The sequence below is a fragment of the Astyanax mexicanus genome, chromosome 12 (assembly GCF_023375975.1).
Source record: "Astyanax mexicanus isolate ESR-SI-001 chromosome 12, AstMex3_surface, whole genome shotgun sequence".
NCBI classification, from domain to species: Eukaryota; Metazoa; Chordata; class Actinopteri; order Characiformes; family Acestrorhamphidae; genus Astyanax; species Astyanax mexicanus.
In genome coordinates this window covers 29617216-29644431 of record NC_064419.1, presented here as the reverse complement: position 1 = coordinate 29644431, position 27216 = coordinate 29617216, and the positions used below count along the sequence as shown (strand labels likewise).

The 27216-nt window shown below is 39.4% G+C and overlaps 1 protein-coding gene across 9 annotated transcripts in view; it reads right to left on the bottom strand.

Annotated features, from left to right (window-relative positions):
- Positions 1-26628, bottom strand: part of ep400 (E1A binding protein p400) — a 35212-nt gene extending 8584 nt beyond the window's left edge. The window contains exons 1-48 of one of the 9 annotated variants that reach the window (XM_007237122.4): positions 26441-26628; positions 24012-25346; positions 23285-23392; positions 22961-23042; positions 22503-22622; positions 19636-20030; positions 19028-19333; positions 18237-18422; positions 17638-17778; positions 17314-17392; positions 17163-17224; positions 16981-17041; positions 16798-16884; positions 16476-16589; positions 15893-16089; positions 15559-15736; positions 15119-15255; positions 14828-14997; positions 14550-14724; positions 14006-14142; positions 13006-13192; positions 12620-12789; positions 12116-12312; positions 11047-11256; positions 8804-8968; positions 8434-8586; positions 8256-8344; positions 7473-7768; positions 6667-6869; positions 6356-6525; positions 6002-6198; positions 5440-5551; positions 4860-5165; positions 4602-4676; positions 4375-4509; positions 4238-4282; positions 3992-4145; positions 3643-3878; positions 2804-2977; positions 2581-2628; positions 2361-2497; positions 2166-2222; positions 2002-2080; positions 1664-1855; positions 1472-1517; positions 1229-1338; positions 599-791; positions 181-308 (exon numbers count right to left, since the gene is read on the bottom strand). In XM_007237122.4, coding sequence (XP_007237184.3) covers positions 181-308; positions 599-791; positions 1229-1338; positions 1472-1517; positions 1664-1855; positions 2002-2080; positions 2166-2222; positions 2361-2497; positions 2581-2628; positions 2804-2977; positions 3643-3878; positions 3992-4145; positions 4238-4282; positions 4375-4509; positions 4602-4676; positions 4860-5165; positions 5440-5551; positions 6002-6198; positions 6356-6525; positions 6667-6869; positions 7473-7768; positions 8256-8344; positions 8434-8586; positions 8804-8968; positions 11047-11256; positions 12116-12312; positions 12620-12789; positions 13006-13192; positions 14006-14142; positions 14550-14724; positions 14828-14997; positions 15119-15255; positions 15559-15736; positions 15893-16089; positions 16476-16589; positions 16798-16884; positions 16981-17041; positions 17163-17224; positions 17314-17392; positions 17638-17778; positions 18237-18422; positions 19028-19333; positions 19636-20030; positions 22503-22622; positions 22961-23042; positions 23285-23392; positions 24012-25331 — 8319 coding nt within the window. In that variant the 5' untranslated portion in view covers positions 25332-25346; positions 26441-26628. The remainder of the gene's footprint in view (positions 1-180; positions 309-598; positions 792-1228; positions 1339-1471; positions 1518-1663; positions 1856-2001; positions 2081-2165; positions 2223-2360; positions 2498-2580; positions 2629-2803; positions 2978-3642; positions 3879-3991; positions 4146-4237; positions 4283-4374; positions 4510-4601; positions 4677-4859; positions 5166-5439; positions 5552-6001; positions 6199-6355; positions 6526-6666; positions 6870-7472; positions 7769-8255; positions 8345-8433; positions 8587-8803; positions 8969-11046; positions 11257-12115; positions 12313-12619; positions 12790-13005; positions 13193-14005; positions 14143-14549; positions 14725-14827; positions 14998-15118; positions 15256-15558; positions 15737-15892; positions 16090-16475; positions 16590-16797; positions 16885-16980; positions 17042-17162; positions 17225-17313; positions 17393-17637; positions 17779-18236; positions 18423-19027; positions 19334-19635; positions 20031-22502; positions 22623-22960; positions 23043-23284; positions 23393-24011; positions 25347-26440) is intronic. The other 8 variants (XM_007237124.4, XM_015602406.3, XM_015602404.3 and 5 more) reach the window with 8 other exon arrangements.
- Between the last annotated feature and the right edge of the window lie 588 nt (positions 26629-27216).

Genomic DNA, 27216 nt, shown 5'->3' with positions numbered 1-27216 from the left:
TTTAAAAAAAAAAAAAAAAAAAAAAAAAAACTCAGCATTTTTCTAACAGTGAAAGACTTATTCTGATGACAAAAACAAGAATCATGTGACTGCCAGAGAGTCGATAAGTGATACAGTGTCAGCAAAAGAGTCAGATATAAGCCTATGACTGTATTTCAGTGTGAGTAGGTGTGTGTGTACCTGCTGTGGTTTGTTCACGGTTTTGATCTGGGGAGACCCAGCCTGCTGCTGTTGCTGCTGGAGTTGCTGCTGCCTTAAGATCTGCAGCTGCACTGGTGACATTTGCTTCCCCTGGGGTAACTGTACCCCTGCAGCAGTGGAATTAATACAGAAGCAGAGAGAAAGAAAAAAAGAGAGAGAGAAAGATGAGGAGATCACTCATTGTAATACTGACAGCTAGAGAGGTTGCATATGTAACTTTTAAGATTCATTATTGTAATGGGGTTTATACACTGGCTAGATTTTTCTATACCTATCTAATAACAGTACACAACAGTTACCAAAAAGACTATTATCTAGTCAATTTTAAGACATTTTGGAAATTTAGAGACATGTATTGCAAAAGAAGGCTAAAGCAGAAGTGTGTATTGTGTTGTACCTGGAGCTGCCAACGTACGTGTCTGGGACTGGACCTGAGGCAGAGTGGTGGACACCACAGCTGAGGCAGTCACTGGGGTAACAGCTCGAATACCTTGGCTGGTGGCAATTGCCACGACTTCGGCAGGGCCAGTAGCAGCAGGAATGGCTCTCTGCTGAGTGTGAACCACCTGTGCTGTAGCAGTGCCCGCAGCCTAGGACAGCATTAACAGACATCAACAACCATACCAGCACTACACACACTATTCAACAGCAATGACTGAATGTAAAATAAATATTGTACTGTATGTTAATGACAGTTACAACAAAAGCTAAATTAACTTTTTTTAAAAGCCTCAATTTCAGAAGAAACAAGTAAAAAGAAGATGGCTTAATCTGTACATTTAGTGTATGAATAGTTGGGCTATATGTCAAAGCTTCAATGAGCAAACACATTTTCACATTTGTAAGTCAAATTAGTACACATTAAAACACATGCCACATGAATTTTAGATTTCAAACATTCTAACGGTAGCTTTCGGCTGTTGTCAAAGCCGAAAATTAGCTCACACAGTCTTGCTTTGAGGTTTAACTCCTTAGCACATAAGCCAGGCACAATTAAATGTTTGTTTTGATAGTGAACAAGGCTTACAGGCACAGCTCCAGGAATGACGGGAGAAGCCAGACGTTTGTTGCCCTGAAACTGGCCCGGAGAAACTCCTGCCACTGTGTTCACAATCACATTACCCCCCACTGTAGCTGCTGAGACAAAGAGAGAAACAGAAACAACACAATCAGAAGTGCATTACAGAATAATCTCACCACCTGCTGCTCCTTTTTATGCCTCAGGAAATCCAGAGCAAGGTTATGTTTAGGTTACATGACAGAAGAGTACCTGTCTGAATGCCTGTGCCAGCAGCAGCTGTCTTGATAGCTCCAGCCTGAGAGGAAAAAAAACAGTTATCTCCAATAATGCTTTACATTAAATAAAAAAAATATATAAATACAATGCAAGTTTTTTTTATTATTTATTTAATATATATTTATCTAATAAAAAAATAAGCCATGTGGAGGTAGTAAGTCTGACCAGTACAGCGGTGTTGGGAACCGCAGCAGCTCCTTGCTGGTTGGTCTGGGGGACTCCAGCCGCCTGTGGCCCAGCAGCCGCAGCCTGTGGCTGTGCTTGAGGCTGGGCAGCTGCTCCTGGGGTCTGAGCTGCTCCAGCTGCCTGCTGCTGCTGTTGAGCTAACTGTTGAGCCCTCTGCTGCTCTGCTAGTGCCTGGGGAAATAGACAAAAAAAAAGGGACAAAGAGAGAAAAGGGGGATTTTGTGTTTAATTATGGAGCACGCTTGTGTAAGAATCCCTTATTTCAGACTAAAATGTTTCATCTTCATGCATCTAAATATAAGTCTCAGAAGTCTCACCTTCTTCTCTTTGGCAATTCTCTCCGCTCTCTGAGATGCAACTTGGATAGGTGGCAGTGGCTTATCGTAGCTGATACCACTGAGTGAGAAGGAGAGAGACCACACAGTTAAACAAACATTAACACACCTTCAACTCACATGTTCCACCACTTGGTTGAGTTTACCTTTCTGCCAACACTGAAGCATGTTTAGGGTTCTTCTGGAATGGATTCATACCCAACCTGAGGAAGAAAAGAACGATAATAAAAAAAACAGAACTTTAGCATTTGGAGTACTTCAGAAATACAGTAAAATAACTGTCTGAGAACACAGAATGAGACACTGATACTTTTACAAATAATTAAATCTGTATTTCTTACAGAGGTTTGATAGGAGGACTCCTTTTGCTGGCAATGATCTTCATCAGCTCAAATCGGTTATTGTAGAGCTGTATCTGAGTGGCATTGTCATCCTGGGTGTAGATCTGACAGGTGCGCAGAGGACGACTGTTCTTTGACTGCAAAGGAGAATGATATACACAGTTAAGAAAATCACAGATAAATCAATTCGTAATTACATTTTTGTTGGGAATAAACTTACCTTATAGATGCTCTTTGTCTTCTTCTTGGGATTAGCTTCATATATCAACTGTGGTAACAGAAATTTAAAAGGGAATAAAAGAAGATTAATAGGTAACTGATTAATATTTAAAGTTCAATCAAAATGCTAGAAAAAAAACAACATGCAGATAAACATGGCTATGAAACTATACAAACAAAATGGTGACGGGTGCATAACATACAGCACAGTTTTGCTCCCTCACCTTGCCCTCCTCACGGGGAATAATGACATTTTCATAGCGGCTACGGCACTGCTTGGGCGATCGATAGATCCGGCTGCAGGAGCTCACCACATCGCTCACCAGGTCCCAGTTTGGAGTGTGAGCCGGAGACACAATAGTCAAGTTCAGAGGGAGCTCAAGGAGTTGCTTCACAGCCTGAAACACAGCATGTACAATTATACCACATTAGTGGCAATGTAGGGAAGTGCTAGAGCTACACTGAACCAGCAATAACATTCTCTGTGATAAAAGTGCTACAGGCACTACAGAAAAACAATCAAACAATATACAGCTCTGGAAAGAATTAAGAGACCACTTCAGTTTCTGAATCAGTTTATCTGATTTAGCTGTTTATAGGTTTATGTTTGAGTAAAATGAACTTTGTTGTTTTATTCTATACAGACAATATCTCCCAAATTCCAAATAAAAAAAATATATTTTTATGAGCATTTCTTTGCAGAAAATGTGAAATGGCTGTATTAACAAAAATCTTTCAAACATCAATTAATGCAAAGAAAACAAGTTCATATTCATTAAGTTTAAGACTTCAGTATTTGGTGGAATATCCCTGGTTTTTAAATCACAGTTTTCATGCATCTTGGCATGTTCTCCTTCACCAGTCTTACACACTGCTTTTGGATAACTTTATGCCACTCCTGGTGCAAAAATTCAAGCAGTTCAGCTTGGTTTGATGGTTTGTGATCATTCATCTTCCTCTTGATTATATTCCAGAGGCTTTCATTTTGGTAAAATCAAATAAACTCTATTTTTAAATGGTCTCTTTTTTCCAGAGCTGTAAGTGTGAAAGTGTTGTCCATTACCTGCAGCAGAGCCCAGTCCTCACTAATAAGCCACTCTGGATTGTCTTGTCCAGCTTCCATTGCAGGTTTCACCAGTGAAGGCAGTGGCTTGGCGAAGGGAGCCTGTTGCTTCAGGGAGAAGTTCTTCTTCTGGTCCTTTCCTTCTCGCCTCACCTTTAACATGCTGGCCTTATCAAAGAGTGACCGAGGGGGTATAACCGCTTCACCATGGCCCTTCTTCTTCTTACGCCCCACAGCTAAGAAAACAGTAAGAGAAAACATTTTATATCAAAATTGGGCTGCATTTCTGCACACTCAAAACCTCAAGATACAAGCAATCAATATAATGCAACATAGTCCGATTACTTACCAGATGGATCCATCTTGAGCCTCTTATGCTCTTTGCGGACATACACTGGGGGCAGTTTAGACTCAGGCATGGGGGTTGAGTCATACATCAGGCAGATCACAGAGTCAATGTAGATATCATTATCGTCCTGAGGAGGTGTTGGAGGGGTCCATAGCTGCAGGTGGCCAAAACAAACAACAGAGGTTAGAATGGTCAATTTTAGTAATTATTATTTGATTCATCTTAAAATATTTGGTTTGTTCTTACCGGCATTATTTCTGTCTGACCATCATCATTCTCAAATACATATTCCTACAAAGCAGGAAAACAAGCATTAAAAGAAATTCAACAATAAACAACAACCTTTTTACAGAGGTAAAGCTGGTAACATATTAAATATGCACCATGTTGTAAGCATCTTCTCTGGTATATGTGAAGAGGTCTTCCTCTTCTTCCAGAATCATACGTTCTTCCCCTTCAAGCTTCAGCTTCTGTTGCAGCTGCAGCTCCCAGCCTTTCTTAGCAGCTTCTGTGCGCTCCTAAAGGCAGGTACAGATACAAAATATAAAATGCCATTGCAATAAAGACAGTTTTTCCAAAATTGTAATTTAAACTCAAGTTTTTCACCGACCTTGGCAACTGCATCATCCTCACTGATGTGAAGGTATTCCAGGTAGTGCAGGGCATATCGCTCTATAGGAGTCAGCTATATTATTTATATAAAAAAAATATATATCAAAAGTTAACATGACAATAACTGGAGAATTATATTTTACTGTGAGTTTCATACAATTGTAGACTAATCTACAAGCAAAGAGACTATTATTATTAGTTTCTTTGTTTAATGTTTCGTTGTAGTTCAAGAAAATTGCCACAAAGCCCTGCTTACCTGCTCCATGACGGCAGTGAGCTCCTCCAGCTGGGAGACCTCCTCCACCCCCTCACCCTCATCATCCACCTTCTCTTCTCTGTCCTCCATCAGATCCTCTTGAGCCTTTACCTCAATCCCCTCTTGGTGTTGCTCATCCTCTGTGTGAAGCGTCTGCAGTGTGATGGCATTAAGGGCCTGAATGTAGGGCCTCGCCACATGAGGAGGAATTGATTCAGCTGGAGATGGATCCTGATGCAGAACAACAAACTCCTCTACCTTTTCCCCAGAGCCTGCCTCCACCTCAAACAGGTCCTGTATGGTGCGCTGTAAAAATGTCAAGTGTTCAGTGCCATATTTCACAGCTTTTGCATTACATAAAATGGGTTTTCAAATCTTAGGATTTTAGGCCAGGGATCCCAAAGCTAGTCTTAGTAACAATGTTGAATGTGAACAATGTTGAATGTTGAAAGTTGAGTGCATGCATAAGAGCAAAAATTTAGCGTGGTGCTTGAACAGACATCAATGCAGATTTGGTGTAAATTACAGCATTAAGAATAATGTGAAAAGTGGGCTTTATGCAGAAGTTGTATGCAGGTACCTGTGTGAGGAAGGCAAGTGTGTAATCTGTGCCCTGTGCTGCCACCTCTCTGATGAGATCCTTAGTGCCGTTCTTCAGCAACTTCTCTTCTATAGAGTTTCCACTCTCCAGCCTGGGGAACAACACAACAACAACAAATAACAGATTTTAAACTAATGAATATAATTTATTACATTGATTATTCAGCTGATAATGCATTTCCAAACAACCTGAATTAACCAACTGATGAACCTAAGGAAGCTAGTTCACAGTGAATTGCAATTAATATTTGGTCAAACTCAAAAAAAGATATTTGTAATATTAATAGTTATGCGTTTTAAAGCTTTAAATGGGCTGCATCACAGATGAGCATTAATTGTTATTTTCAATTAAAGAATATAAATTATGGTGCTTAAGCATTAAAGCATTAATTGACCTTTTTCATGTAGCGTTTATTTATTTATTTATATATTTTAACTGTATAAAAAAAACTAAAAAAAAAAACTTTAAAAGTAAGATTTTGTTGTGATTTCATTTGTGATTTGATTTTTCAAAACGTATCACATCCCTACTATTAACTCACCTGTAGATGTGAATGTCTTTGGAGCGCCCAATCTTGTCACACCACTCCTGTGTTCGGGAGTCCATGCTTGGGTTTAGATCAGTGTCATAGAAAATAATAGTGTCCGCATCAAATACGTGACCCACGGCAGAGCAGCAGCGATTGGTCAGGATGGAGCAGAAGAACTGCTTGTTACAGTTAAACCTCTTCACCTGATCCTGATAAAAGGCAAGCAAGAACACTATATTTTAGGGTTATGTTAAAAATAGGTACATTATGCAAAACAACAGAACCAATTCTGTGTTTTGACACTTGTGTATATTTACAATAAATAAATTAAAGAAATGCCTGAGAGTTTAAATAACTTCTGAATACCCGTCTTTCCTCGAGGGACAGATTCTCATCCACACGAACATAGGTAAGATGTCGATGGTCTAGAAAAGATTCCAGAATGTCCAGCATGCTAGCCATCTGAGTGAATATGAGCACTCTCTTTTTCTCCGCCTTCAGCTTGTGCAGCAGGATAGACAAAGCCTCAAGCTTGCCTACAAACATACAAACACTCTTTTATTAGACAATGATACACATAGAACAACTGATAAAATTTATAAATAGTACAATTATATATACAGACAGGAAAAACATATCTTACCATGCAGTTTTATGTATGATTATATAAAACAAACCTGAGTCCATTTCCAGCATGCGTTTATCAGGGAGGTCAAACAAGTGAGTGCGGGCCAGACTGCGGATCTCCACACTATACGGGGTGGATGCATCTTTCAGCTGACGCACAAATGATTTCTGTTTCAGGCTGTAAGATGGAGGGGGGTTTGCTGCATAAAGCTGAGGTGTTGGTGCTACAGCAGCAGGAATTAGACAGGACACCCTGCAACAAGAAGGAGGAAGATTCATAAAGATAAATTAAACTTCAGGGACAGGGTTTGATACAGACTGTTCTCAAAAAGCACTTTGAATGGAATGGGACACTTTGTAGTACACATAAGCTTAATTATCACTATGCCCAATGTTAAGCATTATCTATGAGGGTAAAATGCCCCAGCACTGGTTTGTGGAGAAGTTAAATACATTCTCTGGAGTGACAAAGGAGCTGCATCTAATACATCTGGGATGAGTTGTAGTGATATTGGATTATGCAACTTCAGTACCTGTCCACAATAATGCTTGTGTGTGGTTGAACGCTACCAAATTCTTACATCTAGGGTCTGTTTCCTAAACAGGGATTAAGCCTAAATTAAAATGCTGTCTAGACCTAGACTATGCTTAATTTCTGTCTGAAAATCTGACTCCAAGTTTAAAGTTTTCCCAGAAGAGCAGAAATTGTTACAGCAGCAAATTTCTTCTTATAATTCTTGTGCCTACATATACATTTTGGGCACTTTATTTTAAATATGACCATACTCTACAAAACAAGAAACTATATATCAAAGACAGCATACATCAAATAATACAGACAGAAAAAGGTGCCCACCTCTTCATTAGGCTTTTTCCCGTCTGCAGTCTTTCTCTGTGGGACAGCAGAGCCAAGCGAAGGGGTTCCACGACAGAAACATTGTTCTGCTGGGCCTTCAGGCATATATCCCTGCCTCCCCAGGACCAGCAAGAGTTTTTAGGAGCAAGAAAAGGGGCAGTATTCCCCTCAGTCATGGAGCAGGCTTCAACAAGGTCCATCCCATACAGCACAGAGCGATTAACGCGCCGCTCGTTAACATTAAACAGGCGAGCCAAGCGCTCCTTCAGCTGCCGATTCCTCTCCTCACTAGACTCCTGATAAGAAACATACAGTTCTTAATCAGAAATTGCATCAAATTCAAACCAGAAATAACAAGGTTTTCAGTAAAACTGAAAAAGTAAAACTAATAGAGAAGGGATTTTAAGGTTTTTAAGGTATGCAGCACCTGTTTGCAACAGTCGATTACCAAAGTAAATAATTATCCTGTACTTAGAAAATAAACAAAAAAAAACCCATTCCAATCAAATAATAGAGAGCAAGCATTTCACAATTAAGTACAAGCCATTCAGAGAGGCCCTAGAATTGATTAACTGCTTCTTTATCTTACCTATATTTTCTTTCTTAAATGGTTTTATTATTCTATTTATAAGACTTGGACTAGGTGATGTCTAATATCTTACTATTCTGAATGATTATTAACATAGCTCTTATTTTGATACTGCCTTTATTTGGTGAGATTTTGAATCTTTAGCTTTTACTTGTCGATTCATTAACTTTGTACTGTATGCAACTTTCACTCACTTGTGAAGTGTTGGTTGTGGGCTTGGTGATGGTCCCTGTGACTGTGGCAGCAGAGGTCGTAACTGTTGTACCAGTATTCACACCAGCTGCTTTACAGTGACAGAAAAAAAGTGTTATCAGACCACAGGGGCATCCATCTCATTGTAGTTGAACCAATCACTTTAAAAAAGTTACCCACCTTGTGATTGTGTGGATGCAGCAATAGGGGTGGGGCCTTGAGGGCCTATGGAGTTTTGAACAGGCACAGCTTGGGGCACAGTCTGCATCATCATGGGCCCTGGCTGTCTAAGAATTGGTTGCCCTGGAGCTGATACAATCTGAAGAATATTGCCTACACAAGGAGAAGGGTGAGTAAAAACATTGGACAAAAGATGATATACATGTGCATCCACATACAGACACAATCTAAAAGGAAAAATATTAAAATAAAATAAAAAATAAAATAAGAAACTCAGTTATATTTATTTAGAGTTATTCAAAACATTTCAATTCAGAAAGATCCTCAATACAACCATGGTAGAGCAAGCTTACACCTGGTGGTCACCTACCTTGCAGCTGGAGAGGCTGCCCAGTGGTAAGCTGGCGCAGCTGGCTGGGGGAGAGCGTGAACTTATTGCCCTGAAACTGCAGTGTGACTGGTGTCTCTGGCTGGGCAATCCGATTCTGAGCTCCAGTTATGGACGCCAACTGAGCCACCTTTACTACATCTCCACCTTTAGCACAGGAGAAATTTCAGAGCAGAGATTAGCAAAGCACTTTAATTTAGTTCAAAAGAAAACAAAAAGAAAGTTAGTTCTAAAGTGAGGAAGCAATAAGAGCATGCACATTCAGGGTGGGTTAAACATGAAACACCCAAAATCAAGAAGACATTTCTTAACCTCTTCCCAAAAGTAGCAGCTACCAAACTACTGTGTAACAGAGAAGTGAATAGTCAACCAAAGGCATAGATTCTCAAACAATGTATTGAACTTTTCAACCTTTGCATAATGAGTCACTGACACGTCATGATGTAAATGTACTATATGCACTTCCAGTGTGTGAGCATGAACTGTGCTGTATCGGAAATGTTGAATTCCTCCATAATTAAAGCTAGTCTTAAGAAGTGCAAGTTTTAAATGCTTACAAAGAGGAATGAGAGGACTGTGTATCTAGAGAGGAATGTGTATTTTGTAAGCCTACAACACTGAGGAGTTTAGGCTAAACCAAACCTAACAAACCGTATCGTGATTCAATGAATCAAAGCATTCTAAAGCATCTAAATGCAATAACAGGAATGGACCTGAGCACCTTTGTCAAGAAAAGAATGTACAGGAGCCTTCACACCTATCTTGTTTGGCCAGGAAGGTTTCTGTTTGGGCTGAATCAAAATTACAGGTGTAAAATGACTGTAATTTGGTCTGACCAAAAAAAGGTGGTCTTAGGCTGAATCTAAATGTTTGGATTCGGAATTTTAGTTCAGTTACATGAAGTTGATAAAATTTACACAATCCACAAGAAACAGAGAAATGGTTTTGGACCCTGGTATAGGATTTTCAGATGTGAGGGGAAAAGAATCTGCCTCAGCTCTCCAGGCAGTGAGTGTTTATAACTTTCTTAATATCTGTACAACTGTCCAAGCAGTACCTGTTCTACAAACTGCCACATTACATATGTAAATATAGAGGTCAAAATCGTGAAGGCGCAGAGTCAGACTGAAATAAATAAAAACTGGTTTGGTAACCGCTGACCTCTTGAGGGATAAAAGGGGGAAACAGGCCTGAAAGAAACGTTACCAGTGAAAAGGCAAAACATTTTTACATATTTAAAACAGCCAGATAACTGAATTTTAAGCAGAACACAAAAATTTAAAGTGTGTAGGGAGCCATGCTCACATGCTTGGTGCACTAAACTGGAAGAGAATTTGTGATCAAATTCAAAGAGCAAAGCTACTTGGGGCTGGATCCTTGAGCTGAGCTGGATAAAGAAAACAATTAGTAACAGAATAACTGGAGCTGAGGGAGGAAAGAAAAACTAAAAAGAAAAAAATAGTGGTTAACAATAAAAGAGAACAAGAGTTGTGGCCAGAGAGATATACCATGCAAATGACACAAGAAAGGAGAGTCTATAGTTAGGATACTTCTGGTATGTTTTTAATTAATTTTTTACATTTTTAATGTGTTTTCTTGGCTGTTGCACTAATATATCAGTTAGCCTTAGGATAGAGAATTTTAGGGATGACATAAATAATCAGAGTCTGTGAATCTGTGATCTAGGACAAACTCTATATGACATTCTAAAAATAATTGTCTCATCAAATTTGGCTTGACAAAAAAAAATAACACTACAACTAATATTTATGCTTCTCTATGGACATGGGGTCAGAATGTACGGCCAAAATGCAGAACAAGAAGATAACCAGGAACTGTGGTAGCTCAGTGGATGGGGTATCAAAAGTGCAAACATGTAATAAATAACTTCATGCTCTGAGTCACCCCTGCCAAATACTGCAACAGCCATTGTTGGTGTGATATGTAGGAGAGTGCAATATTTGGACAATACTTAACTTATTGTACCAAATCCACTTACCACTAAAATGATAAATATATATATATTTACAATATTATCAGTCAAATATAAATTTTAAATTTCAAACTATTCTTGTTACCAGAATCCCATCCAGTAGTCTCACATTTCATGTGTTTTCTAGACTCCCGGTGCTGTGCTTGGACACATAACAAGAACAGTGGGTTGAGGGAGAGTTGGTGATGGATGGTTGGTAGGGGAGGGCAGGGGGATGGAGGGGCAGACTTACTAGGCAAGCGGGCCTGGGCTTGCGGGCTGAGAACCAGCCTCTGAGAGAGCAGAGTGGGCTGCAGGGGGTGGGTGGCTGCAGGCTGGGGGGCAACAGAAGACCTGGGAGGTACAGCACCCACCCCTGCCACAGCCAAAGCAAGAGTGGTAGAGGTGGGGGTAGAGGGAACGGCTGCAATGGGGAGTCCTGATGAGCTGGTGGCTGATTGGGCTAGGGAAAAAGAGGCAAAGGTGGTTGATGATTCACTGGCTACACAGGACTAAACACCAGGGATTAAAACAGTTTTCCAATCCTAGTCCTGGAGAACCCACAACATACAAAATCTGTTTTTCCCCTTACCAAGCAACCCCTAAATAAACTTAATTATCATCAGGTCCACATATAATGGGACAGGTGAGTAAAGGATGCGTTCAAAATATTGAAGGCAACAATCATGAACACTAAAACAAACAATAAAAACATTTGCAAATTAACATTAACATATGCTCATATTAGCAGAAAGCACTGTAAAAAATTTGGCTAAAGCCTGTGGCAAAGAAATAAAAATAAAAGTAGTCAGGTTTTATGCAGTTTCATTGAAACTTTCTTGATTAAAATATAATTACAGTTCTCAAATGTAGTGAACATGGTTTATTCTTGTTTAAGGACTGACAGCAAGCACAATTCTTCAAAACAAAAAGTGTAAAATGCAACCACACCATTCGCATGCAATGAAAGCAAACATGCATTTACAGAGCTTTTCTAATGAATATTTAAACTAATATACAAAGTAGCCCAAATAACACAACACAGAATGAGTGCATATTTAATATTTTCACATATCAGCTCCCTAATTCACATAACCCCTAATTAACCAGGAACTACTACTTTACCATGGCTCTGTAATTATTAGCCTGCTACACCTAGTGAGCACCTTTAACTGAACATGGCAAAAACTTGTGTTTAAGATAATAAAAATAATAATAATAATAATAATAATAATTGTTTTTACAATAGTGCAGAAACTAAGAAACAAACTTTCTGTATACACAACTGCATGGTGTGCACACAAATGTATGACATGTCTTACCCTGTGTAGATGTGGTGGTAGTAACAGTTGGTTTGCCTCTGGGCTGGTTACTCTGAACAGTAGCTGTAGCAGTAGGGGCAGTAGTAGTGGTTGGTGCAGTAGTGGTAGTAGAAGCAGAGTGCTGGGTTTGAGAACTGCTCGTCAGAGGCACCAGACGACCCTCTGGCTTAGTTCCATACTGTACTGACTGGAACAGCCTGAAACAACAAGCAAAATTAAGCAGCTGAGTCTTTAATGAAGGACTCCTGCAAATATCCAAAATGTGTATTAAATCAGTGTGCAATTTTATTGAAAATTTGTTTTCTGGGATATTTGAAGCCTGGTCCTGCAAAATACCTACCTAAAGAGGAGTGCTTTGCTGTTGCAGTAAATCTTTGGGCTACAACTAACTAAAATGTATACTATAAAATGTTCACACTCATGGTGTATACACAATATGCATTGTGTAGAGATGTGTGTGTTTATTCATTTAATATTTCTTTAACACTTCTTTATGGGTAGTACCTCATGGGTTTAATCTTGCACGGCTTGGGTCTCGCAGGAGGGTCTGGAGCACTGTGGATTTCCTCAATCAACTTCTGGGTCAGTTTTAGTTTGGGCAGAACCTCCTTGGTGTCATACCGTGTCAACTTTCTCTCATTATTGATCAGGTCAAACAGGGACAGGTCTACCGTCTGGAAGAGAATGTGAAACGATTATAAGTGGAAAGGAAAGACTTCAAAAATATAACTATGCTGTTACCTATAAACACACATGTACTGACAAAAGCATCTGTGAGTATTGCTTATAACCTGAACAAAACTGTACTGCAATTTTTTAAGACCTGCTTATGTTACAATTATGGGTCTAAAAAATTTTGAAACTTTTAAACTGACAGAAGAAATACGCACCTTCCACTGGTCCTGTTGCAGAGCTGTAAGCGGAAGGGAGGGCGTGTTGTACTGCAGGGGCAGACAGGTGTAGGAACTGGCAGTGTCTCTGGTCTGAATCAGGTCTGGGTGATTACAGATCCTCTGCAGCTGCATAAGAACCTGCAGCACGCTCACAAAATGCCCTGTCTTCAGAGCCTCCTGAGCACTATGATTAAAGAAAGAAAGAAAGAAAGAAAGAAAGAAAGAAAAAAAAAAATCACACATATATTCATAGAACTACAGCACAAACATATACAGTTCAGAACACACAGAAAAATCGGTCTTTTCTAAGCAGTAAATAGACCATGTTTTACAGTCTACAGTAGCCTTAAACTGGGCATTTTGGTAGTTACTTCCTGGCTCATAATCAATGATCAAATTACAGCATACAAACTGTCTCCTTCACACACTAAGCCTTCTACCATACCAGTACTGCAAATGGCAATTCTACAACAACCAGGAATAGATTGGCAGATTTAAACATGTTTGCTAGGAATGGAAGAAAATGTGATTTATGAAAGTATTGCAATTTTTAGTGTGTGCAACACTATATCAACCTTCAAGGTCACAGTACTCATTTTTACTAACAGCCAAAAAAACATTGCTGGTAGACTGTGGTACATCTTGTGCTGTGTTTAAACATAGACTGCCAGATACAGACTGTGATGCACTGTCATTAAATTAAATTAGATTTAATTAAATTTCTGATTGGACAAGAAGTAAACTTTTACTATATTGATTTTATGAATATGATATGGTGTTTTTATAACATGACTATGTTTTATCATTTTTTTTACAAAATATTTCAAATATATTGTCTTATTCAGTATATTGCCATGCTGTGAACAATAGCCCTGTATCATGATATCTACTGTATCGCCAGTTTTTTGACAAAACACAGTCTTAATATCTGGATGAGTTATAGTCTGAGCAAAAAAAAAAAAAAAAAAAAATGTAATAAAACTTGTGGCTTACAAACCTTGGCTGAGTGAGGATGTCCTCATACATACTCTTCTGCCTGGCAGACAGACGACATTTCAAGATGTGCTCGTACTTCTTGGGTAACTGCTTCTCCACATCTCTTTTGGAGCGACGCAGGATGAAGGGTTGAATCATCTAGACAGCAAGAGAGCAGGACAAGGTGAGAAAGACCCACTGCTGCATTTACAAATGGTGTTGATAATTATCTACATTGCAAAACATGTAGCACACTCAGAAAAAAATAATACAGGTACAATTTCATAGTCTAATATGGTTTACTAATCATACTGCATAATACATCAGTGCAGTCCCCCTGAAGGAGCCACAGTGCTATTAGAGGGGGATTGCAGCAATGCAAATGAATGAGGCATGTTTAAGCACTGGTAGCATAAGATGAAAAGTTTGTGAGATCATGCAATCAACATATTCTTATGTACAAAAGGGGGGTACTACAGAAAGAAAGTTTGGGAGCCACTGCATTAGATTGTGTATTTTCCATGACCATTACCATGTAACCAGTGCACATGTGTGGGTGTGCCTACCCTATGCAGTCTGATGACCAGTTTGTGACAGTAGTCCTGGTTCTGATCTGTCCCAGGTTTGACTGGAAAGTCCAGGAAAGGTCGTGTGATTCCAGGCAAGAGGAAATGAATCATCGTCCACAGCTCTCTCAGAGTGTTCTGCAGAGGGTTGTTTATCAGCAAGATCCTCTGCTGACTGTTTGCCAAAAAATAATAATAATAATACAATTAATTCAATGGACAAATAGGTCTTAGACATTTATCACAATCATACAATTCGGAGAGCAAGATAAAGAAACCTCTTGATGCTGAAGATGGTTTCCCAGTGTTTTTCAGTCATGTTCTTGATCAGTTGCACCTCGTCTAGTACCATGTGCTTCCATCGCTTCTTTAAGAAGTGAGCCTGGTCCTTTACCAAAAGCTTATATGACGTCACACACACATGGAAACTGTTGGGCTCACACCACCACTGCAAATAAGCCAACCAAACAGATAGACACAGTTAAATACAGATAAAGTAGTAAGCAAGTGTATATTCAGAACAGCATGTTTTATGCTGTCGTTGGTATCTGTTGCAATAATGTAGTTACTTTTCTCTTGTATCTGCGCTCTCTCTTGCCACCCAGATAAAGGAGGATTTTAAGACCAGGACACCAGCGTTTGAATTCCATTTCCCAGTTCAGGAGTTTGCAGGTCCTCACCACGACCAGATGGGGGCCCCAGACACCTGTAACAATCATGTAAAAAAAAAAGTCAAACAAAAAGTGACAGTAATTTCAGTAACAGTGATTCCTTTATTAAACTGCCCTTTAGATATAGTCTAAAGTCTAGCATTAAAATAGCATGTTAATACTGTAGCACCCTAAAATGTAAAGCAAAATAGCATGTTAGAATATTAATAACTATTATATATAAATATATTTATTTTGTGGCCTGTCTAATCAATGTTTTTCAGAATCAATTGCTTTGACAAAAGACTTTCTAAATTAAGCAAGTCTGACCCCCCTTCATGTGTCATTTAAGAACAAACCTTCATGGCAGGCCAGGTGTGCGAGATAAGCCACTGTCTGAACGGTCTTGCCCAGGCCAGTCTCATCTGCCAGAATGCCGTTGAGATGTTTACGGTGTAGATTGGCCAGCCACTCCACCCCAACCAGCTGGTAGTCCCTCAGAGAACCGTGAAGAAGTGAGGGCACGGGGAGCCGAGTCTAGAGGCATAAAAGAATCAGAAAAAACAACAAAAAGGGAAACAAGAAAAAAAGTGTGAAATCAAAAATAAAAAATTGTAATCAACAGCTAAACGCACAGAGCTATGAAAAGACAGACCCAGAAGTTTACTGCTACATTTCAACATTAGTACTCACATTTGGAGTGGCCCTTGCACTGCCTTTAGGCAGGATGAGGTCTGTTGCCCTGGAGACTTCCGCTATATCCTTCAAGGGTTTGCCATCAGATCCAGAAGAGCTGCTAGTCCTTTCACTTCCACGATACTGCTCATCACTCAAGAGCGAATCGATCAGAACTGCCTCATGGGGACTATGGAGGGGAGAACTATCCATCTCTAACAAGACAAAGAAGACTCAGGTAATTAAATTTGAGATATTAACTTGGAATATCTAATTTGTCAATATCAAAGTTGCACAAGAACCCTTGTGCAATTATTTTTTTTTCAAACGCTAACTTTTCAAAACTGAAAATCAATTTCAGAAAGATGACACCACCCAGCACTATTCCAGAGATCTGGATGAGTTAAAGTGGATGTCAAGAGGAATTAAGATCACTTTTGTTGAAAAGAATGCAGGTGAATCTTGAATCTTTTGATGAATCAAAGTATTTTAATACACTGCAAAAAAAATATATATATTTTCACCAGTACTCTCCTTTCTGGCAAAGACTTAAGATACCAAATACATGTCTTTGTGTTGTCACATCAGAAACAAATAGTACCTTCTACTTCATTTTTCTCCTCATCCTCACTCTGACATGCAGGCTGGGGCCACTCAAAGCCTTCAGCGTAGGCACCAGCATACTTCTTCACTAGGGCTTCTAATGGCACCTCAGCTAAGAGTAAGAGAACATCAATTAATAGAAGAAACTATATGCCACCAAAGGACATTTTACAGTCACTTCCAGTTAAAAGCATTACTAAAAAATTTAATGTGAAACAGTAATGTAACATTAATCAATTTATTAAATAATTTAATATTTTAAAGTATGTTAAATTAAAATAATGCTTTGACGAGAAAAGAGAAAAAATAAAAACACACACCTTCCTTGGCAAGATCTGCAAGCTCTGCTTTTTGGTCAGCAGCCACTTCCATAGCTTCCTGCTCCTCTATGGTACTCTCATCTTCAGCTTCAAAATACAGCATGTACATGAGAATCCACTTAATCTACTCAATCCACACAAGCACAAATCAATAACACTGATCAATAACACCACATTACATACCTTCGTCATCAGAAAGAGACACGCTGGTTTTCCTCTTTCGGTTGCTGTTTCCAGACTCCTGCTGAAACAGAAACAGAAGTTAAGAACACAGAATATTCTAAATGTTTGAATAACTTTTTTAAAACTTTGTTAAAAGAACAAAGAAAGACAGTGCAAAATAGTTTTACATGAGAGTCTCTCACCGCTTTACTTTCTGTCTCTGGATGGTCTCCTGAAGACTGTTTTACAGCTTTACTGTTCTGTCCTATAACAAAATATTTAAAAACATTCAGCATCTGAAGTTTATATTTCAGGTGTACATATTCAAAATGTAGGCTAAGATCAAAATGTTACCTTTATTTCCTAATTTTCGGAGGCTGAGAGTTTTTTGTCTTTTGTCAGAGATCTCAAACCGGAGTTTAATTTCCACAACCTGGTGAGCAGAAGCAACAGCTAACATGAATACCCCACAAAGTGTCTCTACATCTTTTTGGGGATTTAAATAGCTCACATCTCAAACTAAATATTTTCTAACTATAAATATTGTTTTCATCAAACACACAAATAAAGCAAATTTCATCCCTAGTCATTTTGGACTATTTCAATTATTTCAATTATTTAAAAAAAACACACAACACAACATGACGATCTATAAGATGCCCAGTTTCTGAGCTGTACCTGCTGGATATTGGACCAGAAATAATCCACCTCTCTGGCAATAGCGCTGGCAATGCTTCTCAACCTCAGCTCCTCCTCGTTCTTCTCCCTTTCAGCAGTCTTCCTTACCTCGTCGTGGTAGCGGGCACAAGTACGCACCAGCTGCAAAACACCAAACAAGTCACATCAATGGAGAACAACCATTGGTCCTATAAGATAAAAGTTCTGTCTGTTTATTGCCACTACTTTTAGCTATGCAGTCTATCTAATTCTATAATTAGGGATTAAAATTGTGTGTATATCTTCACTAGTGTTTACGCTGTAAACAAAACTTTTTTTTTTTTTGATTATGCAAAATGAATTTACAACTCAGCATTCATGTCAATTTCAATATTGATTACACACATTTTACACTATAAGTCTCCACTGGTGTGTCAGTCAGCAGTCACAGACTACCAATGACAATGTCCATAAAACAGATAACAGACGTTCTTGAAGATCACTTTTCTGATATCTACTGCTCAAGCACACCCATTTCACCTGATAATTGCTAAGACAAAATGCTGATGTACTCCAGCTCCAACTGCCCTCAATTCCCCACTCACAGTCTAAAATAATACCTTCTTAGCTGCAGCCATTTTCCACCGCCTCTCTTGGGCAAAATCAGCAGCCATCCACTGCATTTCCTCCAGAAGGTAGTCCCAATGCGACTTGGGCCTGCTCGCTTCTTGGAGTTTGGGCAATCGACTTGCTGACCACTGACCCTCCTTCCTCAATTCTGCAATACGCTGATGCACTTGGCTCTCCTAAAAAAATAATTACAGAATAATCATTACAGAAAAATAATCTTGTTTAATCTCAAATATATCATCTTGCCAACATCTTTTTATATTTTATTTTTAAAAAGGGTTTTATGCTCATCCATCAAATTACAAATGTATGGCTTTCAAAAGATTCCTTCACAGCTTATTTACAGAACAATAACCAGTTTTATTAAGACTCTCTTATTAAGATCTCAAACGATTTCTTGCATTTCTATAAATAAAAGGAAACAGCAGACCAGTTTCTGAATTAAAGTATATAAGGGAATTAATGTCATGATACCGCTTGAATTTTCCGAATTATGAAAATTGAAAACCTATGGGTAATTTCAGATGCAAATAAAGACTCAAAGAAAATCTGAGAGAGAGACTGTGGAGCTATGTTGTACAGAAAGAGAAGAGAAATACAAATTTTAAGAAACGCATTGTTTTGTTATCATGTATGAGTAACGCAAGCCACCTATGTTAAGATGGGTGAGCTTAAAACTTACTCAAACATATGCAAATTTCATTTAAGTCTAGAATCCCCCAGTTAAAACCAAATGGCAACATGTATTGGGGCTTTGAACAGAAGGATTTGCACTCCTCACCAGTTTAGCCTGCTCAGCCTGCTTGTCCTGGGAACTCTCCTGTGCATTCTGGTTGGCTGAGCCCTGACTCAGCCCAGACAATTTCAGCCCTGTGGAGCTGCTGGGGGCTGCCAGCTTGGACTGCGCAGCTGGAGAGAGGCTGGGCCCTGTGCTGGGGGTCCGGACAGGAACAGAAGTGTGTGGGGAGGGGAGTGATGAGGGAGAGGTGAGAGGACTGGGGGACATTACTGTGGTGGACAGAGAATTAGACAACAAGCGCTGAGCAGGCTGGGATGTCTCTGCTCCAGGACGGACAAGTGTGACAGTCTATGGGAAAACACAAAAAAAAAAGTCAGTCAGTAGTGAGCACATATTGAGTTAACATTTTTTTCCAAATGTCAGACCTTTAGTTTAGATAGCTGATTCGTGTAATAAAAAAAAAATCTAATGTTATAATGTATAGTAACTAAACCCTACGAACTTAAAATTGTCCCATTAGTAATACGAAAAGAAAAAAAAAATCACATACATTTATTTATCTAAATATATGTTATAAAGAGAATCTCACACTATTATACCTTAAAATACATCTATAAAACATGGTACTAAATGTCAGACAAATAACTCACTGCCTGTCCCTGCTGCATGACCGCCTGCTGTTGTTGCTGTTGCTGCAACTGAAGCTGCATTTGCTGCTGGAGTTGTGCCTGCAGTTGTGTGTGAGAACTGACTGCAGCAAGCACTGCCCCTGCTCCCTGAACAGCCTGAAGCTTCACCTGAGCCTGGAGTTGCCCACCAGCGGCCTGGGCCTGTGGCTCCAGCACCATGGGCTGAGCCTGGGACAGGGCGAGGGGCAAACCGGCCATCGGCAGACTGGCTTGAGGCAACCTGCCAGGCAGCTGGGGTGGAGGAGTGTGGAGGCTGGCTGCGTTTTGGACTGGAGGACCTTTGGACGGGTCATACTGCTGCTGGTTCTGTTTCTGCCCGCCAATCTGGACTGTTTGAGGAGTGGGTGGCATACCACCTGAGAGAGAGAAATGTAGAGAAAAGGGGAAAAAAGAAAAGGTAGAGAGAATGGAAGGAAATGACAGTAGAAAAAGATTGAGGAAGTGAAAATGAAATTAATGAAGAAAAGATGGTGAGATGCAGCAGTGGGAGAGAAGAGAAAAGTTGAAACGGAATGGACAGATGAGAAAATGGAGAGTTGCCAAAAAAAAAAAAAAAAAAGATTATGAAGCACAGAAAATATTTAATTTGTTTACTTAAAATAATATATAGTATATACAGACTATTTTTTACAGGTGAAAAAAGGTTAATATAAAAATATGTAACATATTTGGACAAATGGTCATTTGATATTTATTTACACATTACTGACAGATAAATGGACAATTTAATCCTTATAAAGCCAGGTCAAGTGAAGTCAGGTGCACCATATCCCCTGCTGATGATTAGAACGTTGTTAGAGGGGAATTTGGTAGGAAAGTGCACCTTTTCCCTTTCCTAACTTTGTGAGACAATATCAAATGCATTTATTTGGAGAAGCTTGTCTTATTTAAACCTCAAACATTAGTTTGGTGGGTTTCTGATCAAGCTGTTTCAATATCCAGAGAGCTCTCTGAGGCACCTGGAAAGAAATTTAGATGCAGGAGTTTTTAATGGATTTAAACAAATTTCTAATCAGTAAAAGAACTGCCAACACGACCAGGTCTGCCAGGTAAAGAGTCACCAACAACCCTAAAATATCATCATGGGATGTACAGGCAACTCTTGCCACCATGTGTCAAAATATAGCAACTACATCAACACACAAACCTGTTTGATTTTCACAAGGAATGCATGTAGCAAATACTTTCCTACTTTTTCCCTATTTTTTTTTAAATAACATTTAACAAAAGACACCTGATTTCTATTAATTGCATTAAAGCCATTTCTTCAGTTTCATTTCCTCATTACCTCCATCTCTCAATATTGTTTAAATGATATTTCAATGACCATGGGTCTAAATATGATAAAAATGTAAGGCTTTTATGGGTTGTGATCATTTCAAATGGCTGTATGTCACAAACAGATTACCTACATTTCTTTCAGATTCAGAAAATCTATTTAAATATCTTATCATATACTAAACAGCCTAGATTCTTTAAATTAACTTTATATGAACATGATGTCATGAACTACCAACAGCGAGAGACACTGTTGAAAATGTGTGGCAAGAAAATACTGTCACAATGACTATATAAGAAATCACATAAGATCTACAACAATCTAATGAACGAAAATCATAACTGTTAAATGTGGAGAAAAGAAAGATAACTCTTATAATTTATAATGTACAACAAACTAAGTCATGCATTATCAATTCAATGTCCATTAAAAAAAAAAAAAGAATTTAATTAATAAACAAAAATAATGAGGAAAAAAAACAGCAAGGAGAGGGGAAATACTAATAGCACACAAACAAAATATATAAAGATGATGAGCATGCACAAAGCAGGTGTTATGCCTATTACATTTGCATTCAGACAACTTATACTAGAAAACACCACAGAGCAAAGCAGAGGATAATAGCAGAAGAAAGACAAGAAGCAGGTTAGGCAAAAAGCAGGACGGTGCCACGCTTACAGTGCACACTTAAAGGCGCATCTCAATCTCTACTACCTGAACTTAACACTGAATAGAGATAATCACTTTACTCTACTGACAGTCTAATTAGATCTGCCTCTACAGTGAATATTCACCTTTAATAGTCCCCTTTAAGATTTTTGTTAGCAAGCCACTGTGAGCCTGCTCTATCTGAACTGAGGAAGAAAGGCCAGGACGTGACGAAATGCTGTAGAAACCAGGAATGACTTCAGGAACAGAAAAGATGATGACGACGAGGATGGAAGAAGAGAAACAAAAAGGACTTTCTAGGTAATGGGAACCAAGACTGAAAGTGCATTGAGAATCCCAGTTGACAACGCAATGAGACTGGGACGAGGGGTGAAACCCGATGGGGCAGGGAAAGGAATGTGAACTATAAAATTCAAAATTAAAGAACCAAAAAATAAGGAAAACAACAACTAGGTGATGTTGAACAGTCTTATGGAGAGACCTTGCCGAGACTCATCACCCAATGAGTCGTTGATGGAACTGTAAAATTCCACTATGGCAAAGAAGAATAGAAACGGATGAAGGAAGTGCTCCATAAAACTAATGAACAAATCATAAAGGACAAATACAAACAAAAGATGTGAAGTGGTTTCTTCCCTTTCAGAGACTAGGTCTCCTCCATCTTCTGCTGTATCTTCTACCCAGCTGCCCCATTTGGGTTCAAGGAAGATCTTGAGAGTTCTAAAGTCAGAACTTGAAATTTGTTGATCAGTGAATGGATCGCAGTTTTGAATAAATTTGGGTCATCTCTTGGCACTCTGGGGGTGAAATATGACCTCCAGCAGCATCTATACATCGGACACAAGAGTGGAACTGGCCTGAGACGCAGCGGCGCTCCTACCTTGCGCTGTCGGCATAAGCTGCTGGAGGGGAACACCAGGAGATCCTAAAGGAGCTACAACAGGATGCTGGAATATCATTCCATGGCGACCCACTTCGATCCGGGATCTCTTAGCCTGATCTGGGATGCAAAACACACAATTCCCTCAACACGGAAAAAGTACGACGAGAAAACCAAAGAAAAAGAAAAAAAAAAAAAAAAAAAAAAACAAAAATATTTAACACTTGGCACAAAGCAATGACGACTGCAGACCAGCACTCAGACATTAGGAAGCCATTGCTCCCTGTTTTGTGGAATTCAGGCTTCAAACACACAGAGCTGGGAAAAGATGCTGGAATACTGATTAAGCAGAAGCAAATTTAAGGAGGAAAAGGAAATGAAGGAAACAAAAGAAAAGGAAACAGGAAACAAAGGAAAAATAAATAAATAAAAGTTGCCCTGTCTCTGCACTGTTCTACCTGCTTGCGCCAAGGCCTGCTGCCTTTTAAAGGCCTCCATGTCCACTGGATTGGAGATGTTGCCACCTGCTCCTGGATGAACCTGTGAAATAATACAGAATTAATACAAGTGTTTGCAACCTATGTAGTATGAAAATACAGCTCAAAAGGCACACACCAACAAATCTAATTCCGCTATTTAAACCACTTTAGACACATTGTTTATCTGCACAACTGACAGAGCACCACCACAACACATTTACAGACAGGGTACACATAAAGAAGAAGCTTTTGAAAGAGCCACCAGACTGATGTTTTCAGAGATTCATCTCTCTGGTGGCCCACCTGGAACTGCTGTTGAGCAGAGAATGCTGCCGACACGTTGGGTGGGAGTTGGGTGGCTATGGCAACAGGCGTCACTGTCTGGCCATCCTTTCCAGTTACTACCTTCACCTGATTGTCATAGAAACAGACGTAATGGTAATGTAATTCCCCCATGTAACAAGAAACTTCCCTAATGGTACAACTGTATGAAACTATGCTTTAAAGAGAAGAAAGGAAGAAAAAAAAAATCTTGTTATAACTTAATCTGCTGATAACACAAGACTAGGGTTGTACTGTGCCGAGTGAACCGAAGATACCGAATACTGAATGACAAATTCTTGTAGAATTTACATAATTACTAAAACGATTTATCGTTCAGGCTTAGTTCAAAGTAGTCCATTTCTACTGTACAGTTTTCTTTAAAAAAATCACTACCGCTTATAAGTAGTTTGAAAACGGTTAAAAATAAATAAAACAGAATTTACAACAGTCTAACGTAAAACACAGCAGTATCATTATTGTTCAAACCGAACAAACTGAACAAAATATTTGAATTATAAAACAACAGGTTCTCCAACACAAAAAAAAGAACCATTTAGGCATTTCCATTTTTCTGAGTTACTTATGTCCATATCCAATCTCCATCTGTCCTAAAGATTCCCCCTTAGTAAATTGGCTGACAGTTAAAATAGTCAACAGATCCAATATCCATTAACTCATGCAAAACATTCTGATCAAAAGACTCTACCTCATCATTGATCACCTCCGACTGTTCCTCTTCTTCCTCATCATCATCCAAGTCCAGATCATTTTGCCTGAGGTAGGTAAACAGGGGTACACATGGTTTCTTCTTAAAGGCAATGTAGTCCATCATGTTGCCTTGCAGATGTTGCAAGAAGAAAAGCTCAATCAGATATTCCTTAAAGATATCCTTTAAGCCCTCCATCTTCTTTTCATGGTGCTCCAAGCACTGCTTCCTCAGGCGAGCCACTTCAGCATTGGCGGGTGCTATCTCTTCCAGCTTCTTTGGCTGAAGTTTCTTGACCAAGCAGACCCCTGTAGGTGTGATGGGAGGGTTCGAGAGCCCCTGAGAAGAACTGCTCCGAGATGGACTAGATGGAGGGACAGCCGAAGGAACACCAAAAGTGGCAGTAGCAGACGTGGCGACACCTGCTACAACGCCTTGGGTGGTCTTCTCAAAAATCATGGGCCGTATATGACCCTGGATGATGCTGCTGATTTGCGGAGGCAGGTTGGATGTGGTGATGTGACCAGGGCTGGCCAGAGTTGGCAGAGAAGTTCCAGTTGCCACTGGGCTTTGTGGGCCATGGTGGTGGATGGTGCCCCCAGTTTGAGAATGCGGCTGAGAGAGACGCCTTTCTCTGACAGCTGCTGGTGTCCCAGGAGAGGCTAGCTGCACTGCTCCAGCTGTGGTGGGAGTCAGCTGAGCCAAGCCAGTGTTTTCTTGGTACACAAAATGCCCAGTTCCAGGAGGGCTCGCTAGGTTGATCTGTCGAACCATGATACCAGCCTCAACAAAGCGTGTAGGGCTTTGTCCACACACCCCGAGAGCAGAGCCTGGAGCACCAGGCCTGGAGACGGCCTGTAGAGGAACCGGGCTGTGCTGGGTCGGACTCTGCGGCTGTATTGGCTGTGGCAGAGGCGACGTCACTTGGATGTATGAAGAGGATCCGTGTTCAAACCTCCACTGGGGAGCTTGGTGCTGGAAGCTAGGGGATGCAGGACTCTGAAGCGGCAATGGGGTCAGTGTGATCTGCTGATTTCCAGGAACCATAGACCCTACATTCTGCAACGTGATGTTCATGTTCTGTCCAGTGACGGGACTTCGGCTCATGATGATCTGGTAGTTTGGCGACTGTGGGGCTGAAGGACTAGCTGCTGGGGCGAAGGTGGTCACCGGTGACTGAGGATGATTGGCAGGTGCTGTCTGTTGCTGGGTAACTGCAATAGGCTGCTGTTGTTGTCGGTCCTCAGCCTCAGAGCAAGCGACAGATTTGGATCTCTGAATATTTCGCTGCACATTTGGTGGGCCTCCTCCATGGTGCATTGCGTGGCACTGTTACTGTGAATACAACAGCACACTTTAAATGAAAAAAAGGAAGTGAGAAAATATATATATTTTTAAAAATATTCTTTTTATTTACTATCCCACCTGAACACCAGATTTAGATTCTTTAAACTCTATATCTGCAAACAATATTATAGCCCACTATTCTGATTTACACATGGCATTAACATGCAACCTTAAAAAGATAAAATAAATTAAGAGAGGTTATTTTAGATTATTACAGGTACCTACCATGTTATGGTAGAAATGACATAAAACGCCCCTTCAATGTATTAAATTAATCTCTTGATTTAATATTTGCTCCCTTAATTTAATAAGTCTGATTCTTTAATTTCCTTAATTAATAGTTCTCTTAATCCATTACGAATCCATTTCCTCAATTTAAAAAAAATAATTCATTCCCTTAATGTAATAAAGTAAATGTAATGAACTAAATTTAATAAATAAATAGTTCTGAATTAATGCATTAAAACCAATGTAATAAATCTCTTCCTTCCAGTTAAGAAATCACTATCTAAATTTATGAATAATTTCACTTAATTTAAAAATTCATGCCCTCTTTTTGATTTGAGGGACCGGTTTACGTTTCTCAATATCACATTATTTCTCTAGCTACATTTATATTTTAGAACCTGTACAATAAAGACAGCATTATCCCCAGTTATCCTTTAGTCTATCCCTCAGCTAACCTAACCTAACTACCCCAGCCGGTCTCCAGGTTTGCTGGGTTTGGGCTGTTTGCGCTGGCGCTGTCAGACTGCCACACCGTGCCTGAACTCGGCCCCTCTCCTCCGGCTCGCAGCGCAGCCGCTCCGCCTTCAGGGCCCGGAGTGTAGCATTAGCCAGCAAGCTAACAAGAGGCCTGTTCGGGTACAGTCTGCTACTTAGCAACAAAATACAACGCCTTCCTGCTGTTTTTCACCAGAGTTTCTCTACCAATAAAATAAATAAAACCCCGACTTTACGTTTTTAAACCTTAAAGCTCTGCAGTAATTCACCGTATTTCAGAGCAGCGCACAGCGCGCTCACCTCACGCTCGCTGCGTAAAAACAGCCCCAGAGAACCCCCGTTATTACACAAATACTTACATTTAACACAAACCTGCGGCGTGTAACATCTACTGAAACGGTCCTTTTAACTTATAAACACCAAAAAATATTAAAACTACCCGCTATTATCGTTAAAAACGCCGCGTAATTCTATTATTCTCTCTGAGAGAATTGCAGCGTTAGCCTAATGCTAACTGTTTTTTTTGCTCATTCTTCTCCTGCTAACCGGATGAACTCAGTCAGTGGAGGCGGGGATTTTTGTTTTACTGACATGATCACCAACCAATCAATTTAGCTGGATTTGATGACGTTAACCAATCAGCTACAGTAATACTCGAGCTGTACCTGAAGATACAAAATACAACACAAACAAAAGTCTTTAACATTTTTTAAATAACTCCTTTACAATAAATACATTTTTTCCGTTCAGTCTTTTAAAGGTGTTTTGAAGCACATTGTAGGTCTTCATTTTGAATAGTTGTACCAAGCAAGTTTTAGAATGTGTCAATAATAATGCAAAATAAATAATTAAATAATAAATAAACACATACAATGCGTTTAATAATTATCCAACGTTACAATAATACACAGTACAATAAAATTAGGAGTAGTAAAATAACATTTAAATAGTAGATAAATGTTACAACCTGTACATAAAAAATGGTTCTGGATGTAGTGTACATTTAAGTCTTCATTTTAAAGCTGCCCGAAGTGTGCAATAAAATGAATAATTAATAAAGTGTTGATTTAAAATAAGCAATAAAATAAAAAACAACGCAATTGAACATATAAATAAGAGACCACTTCAGTTTCTT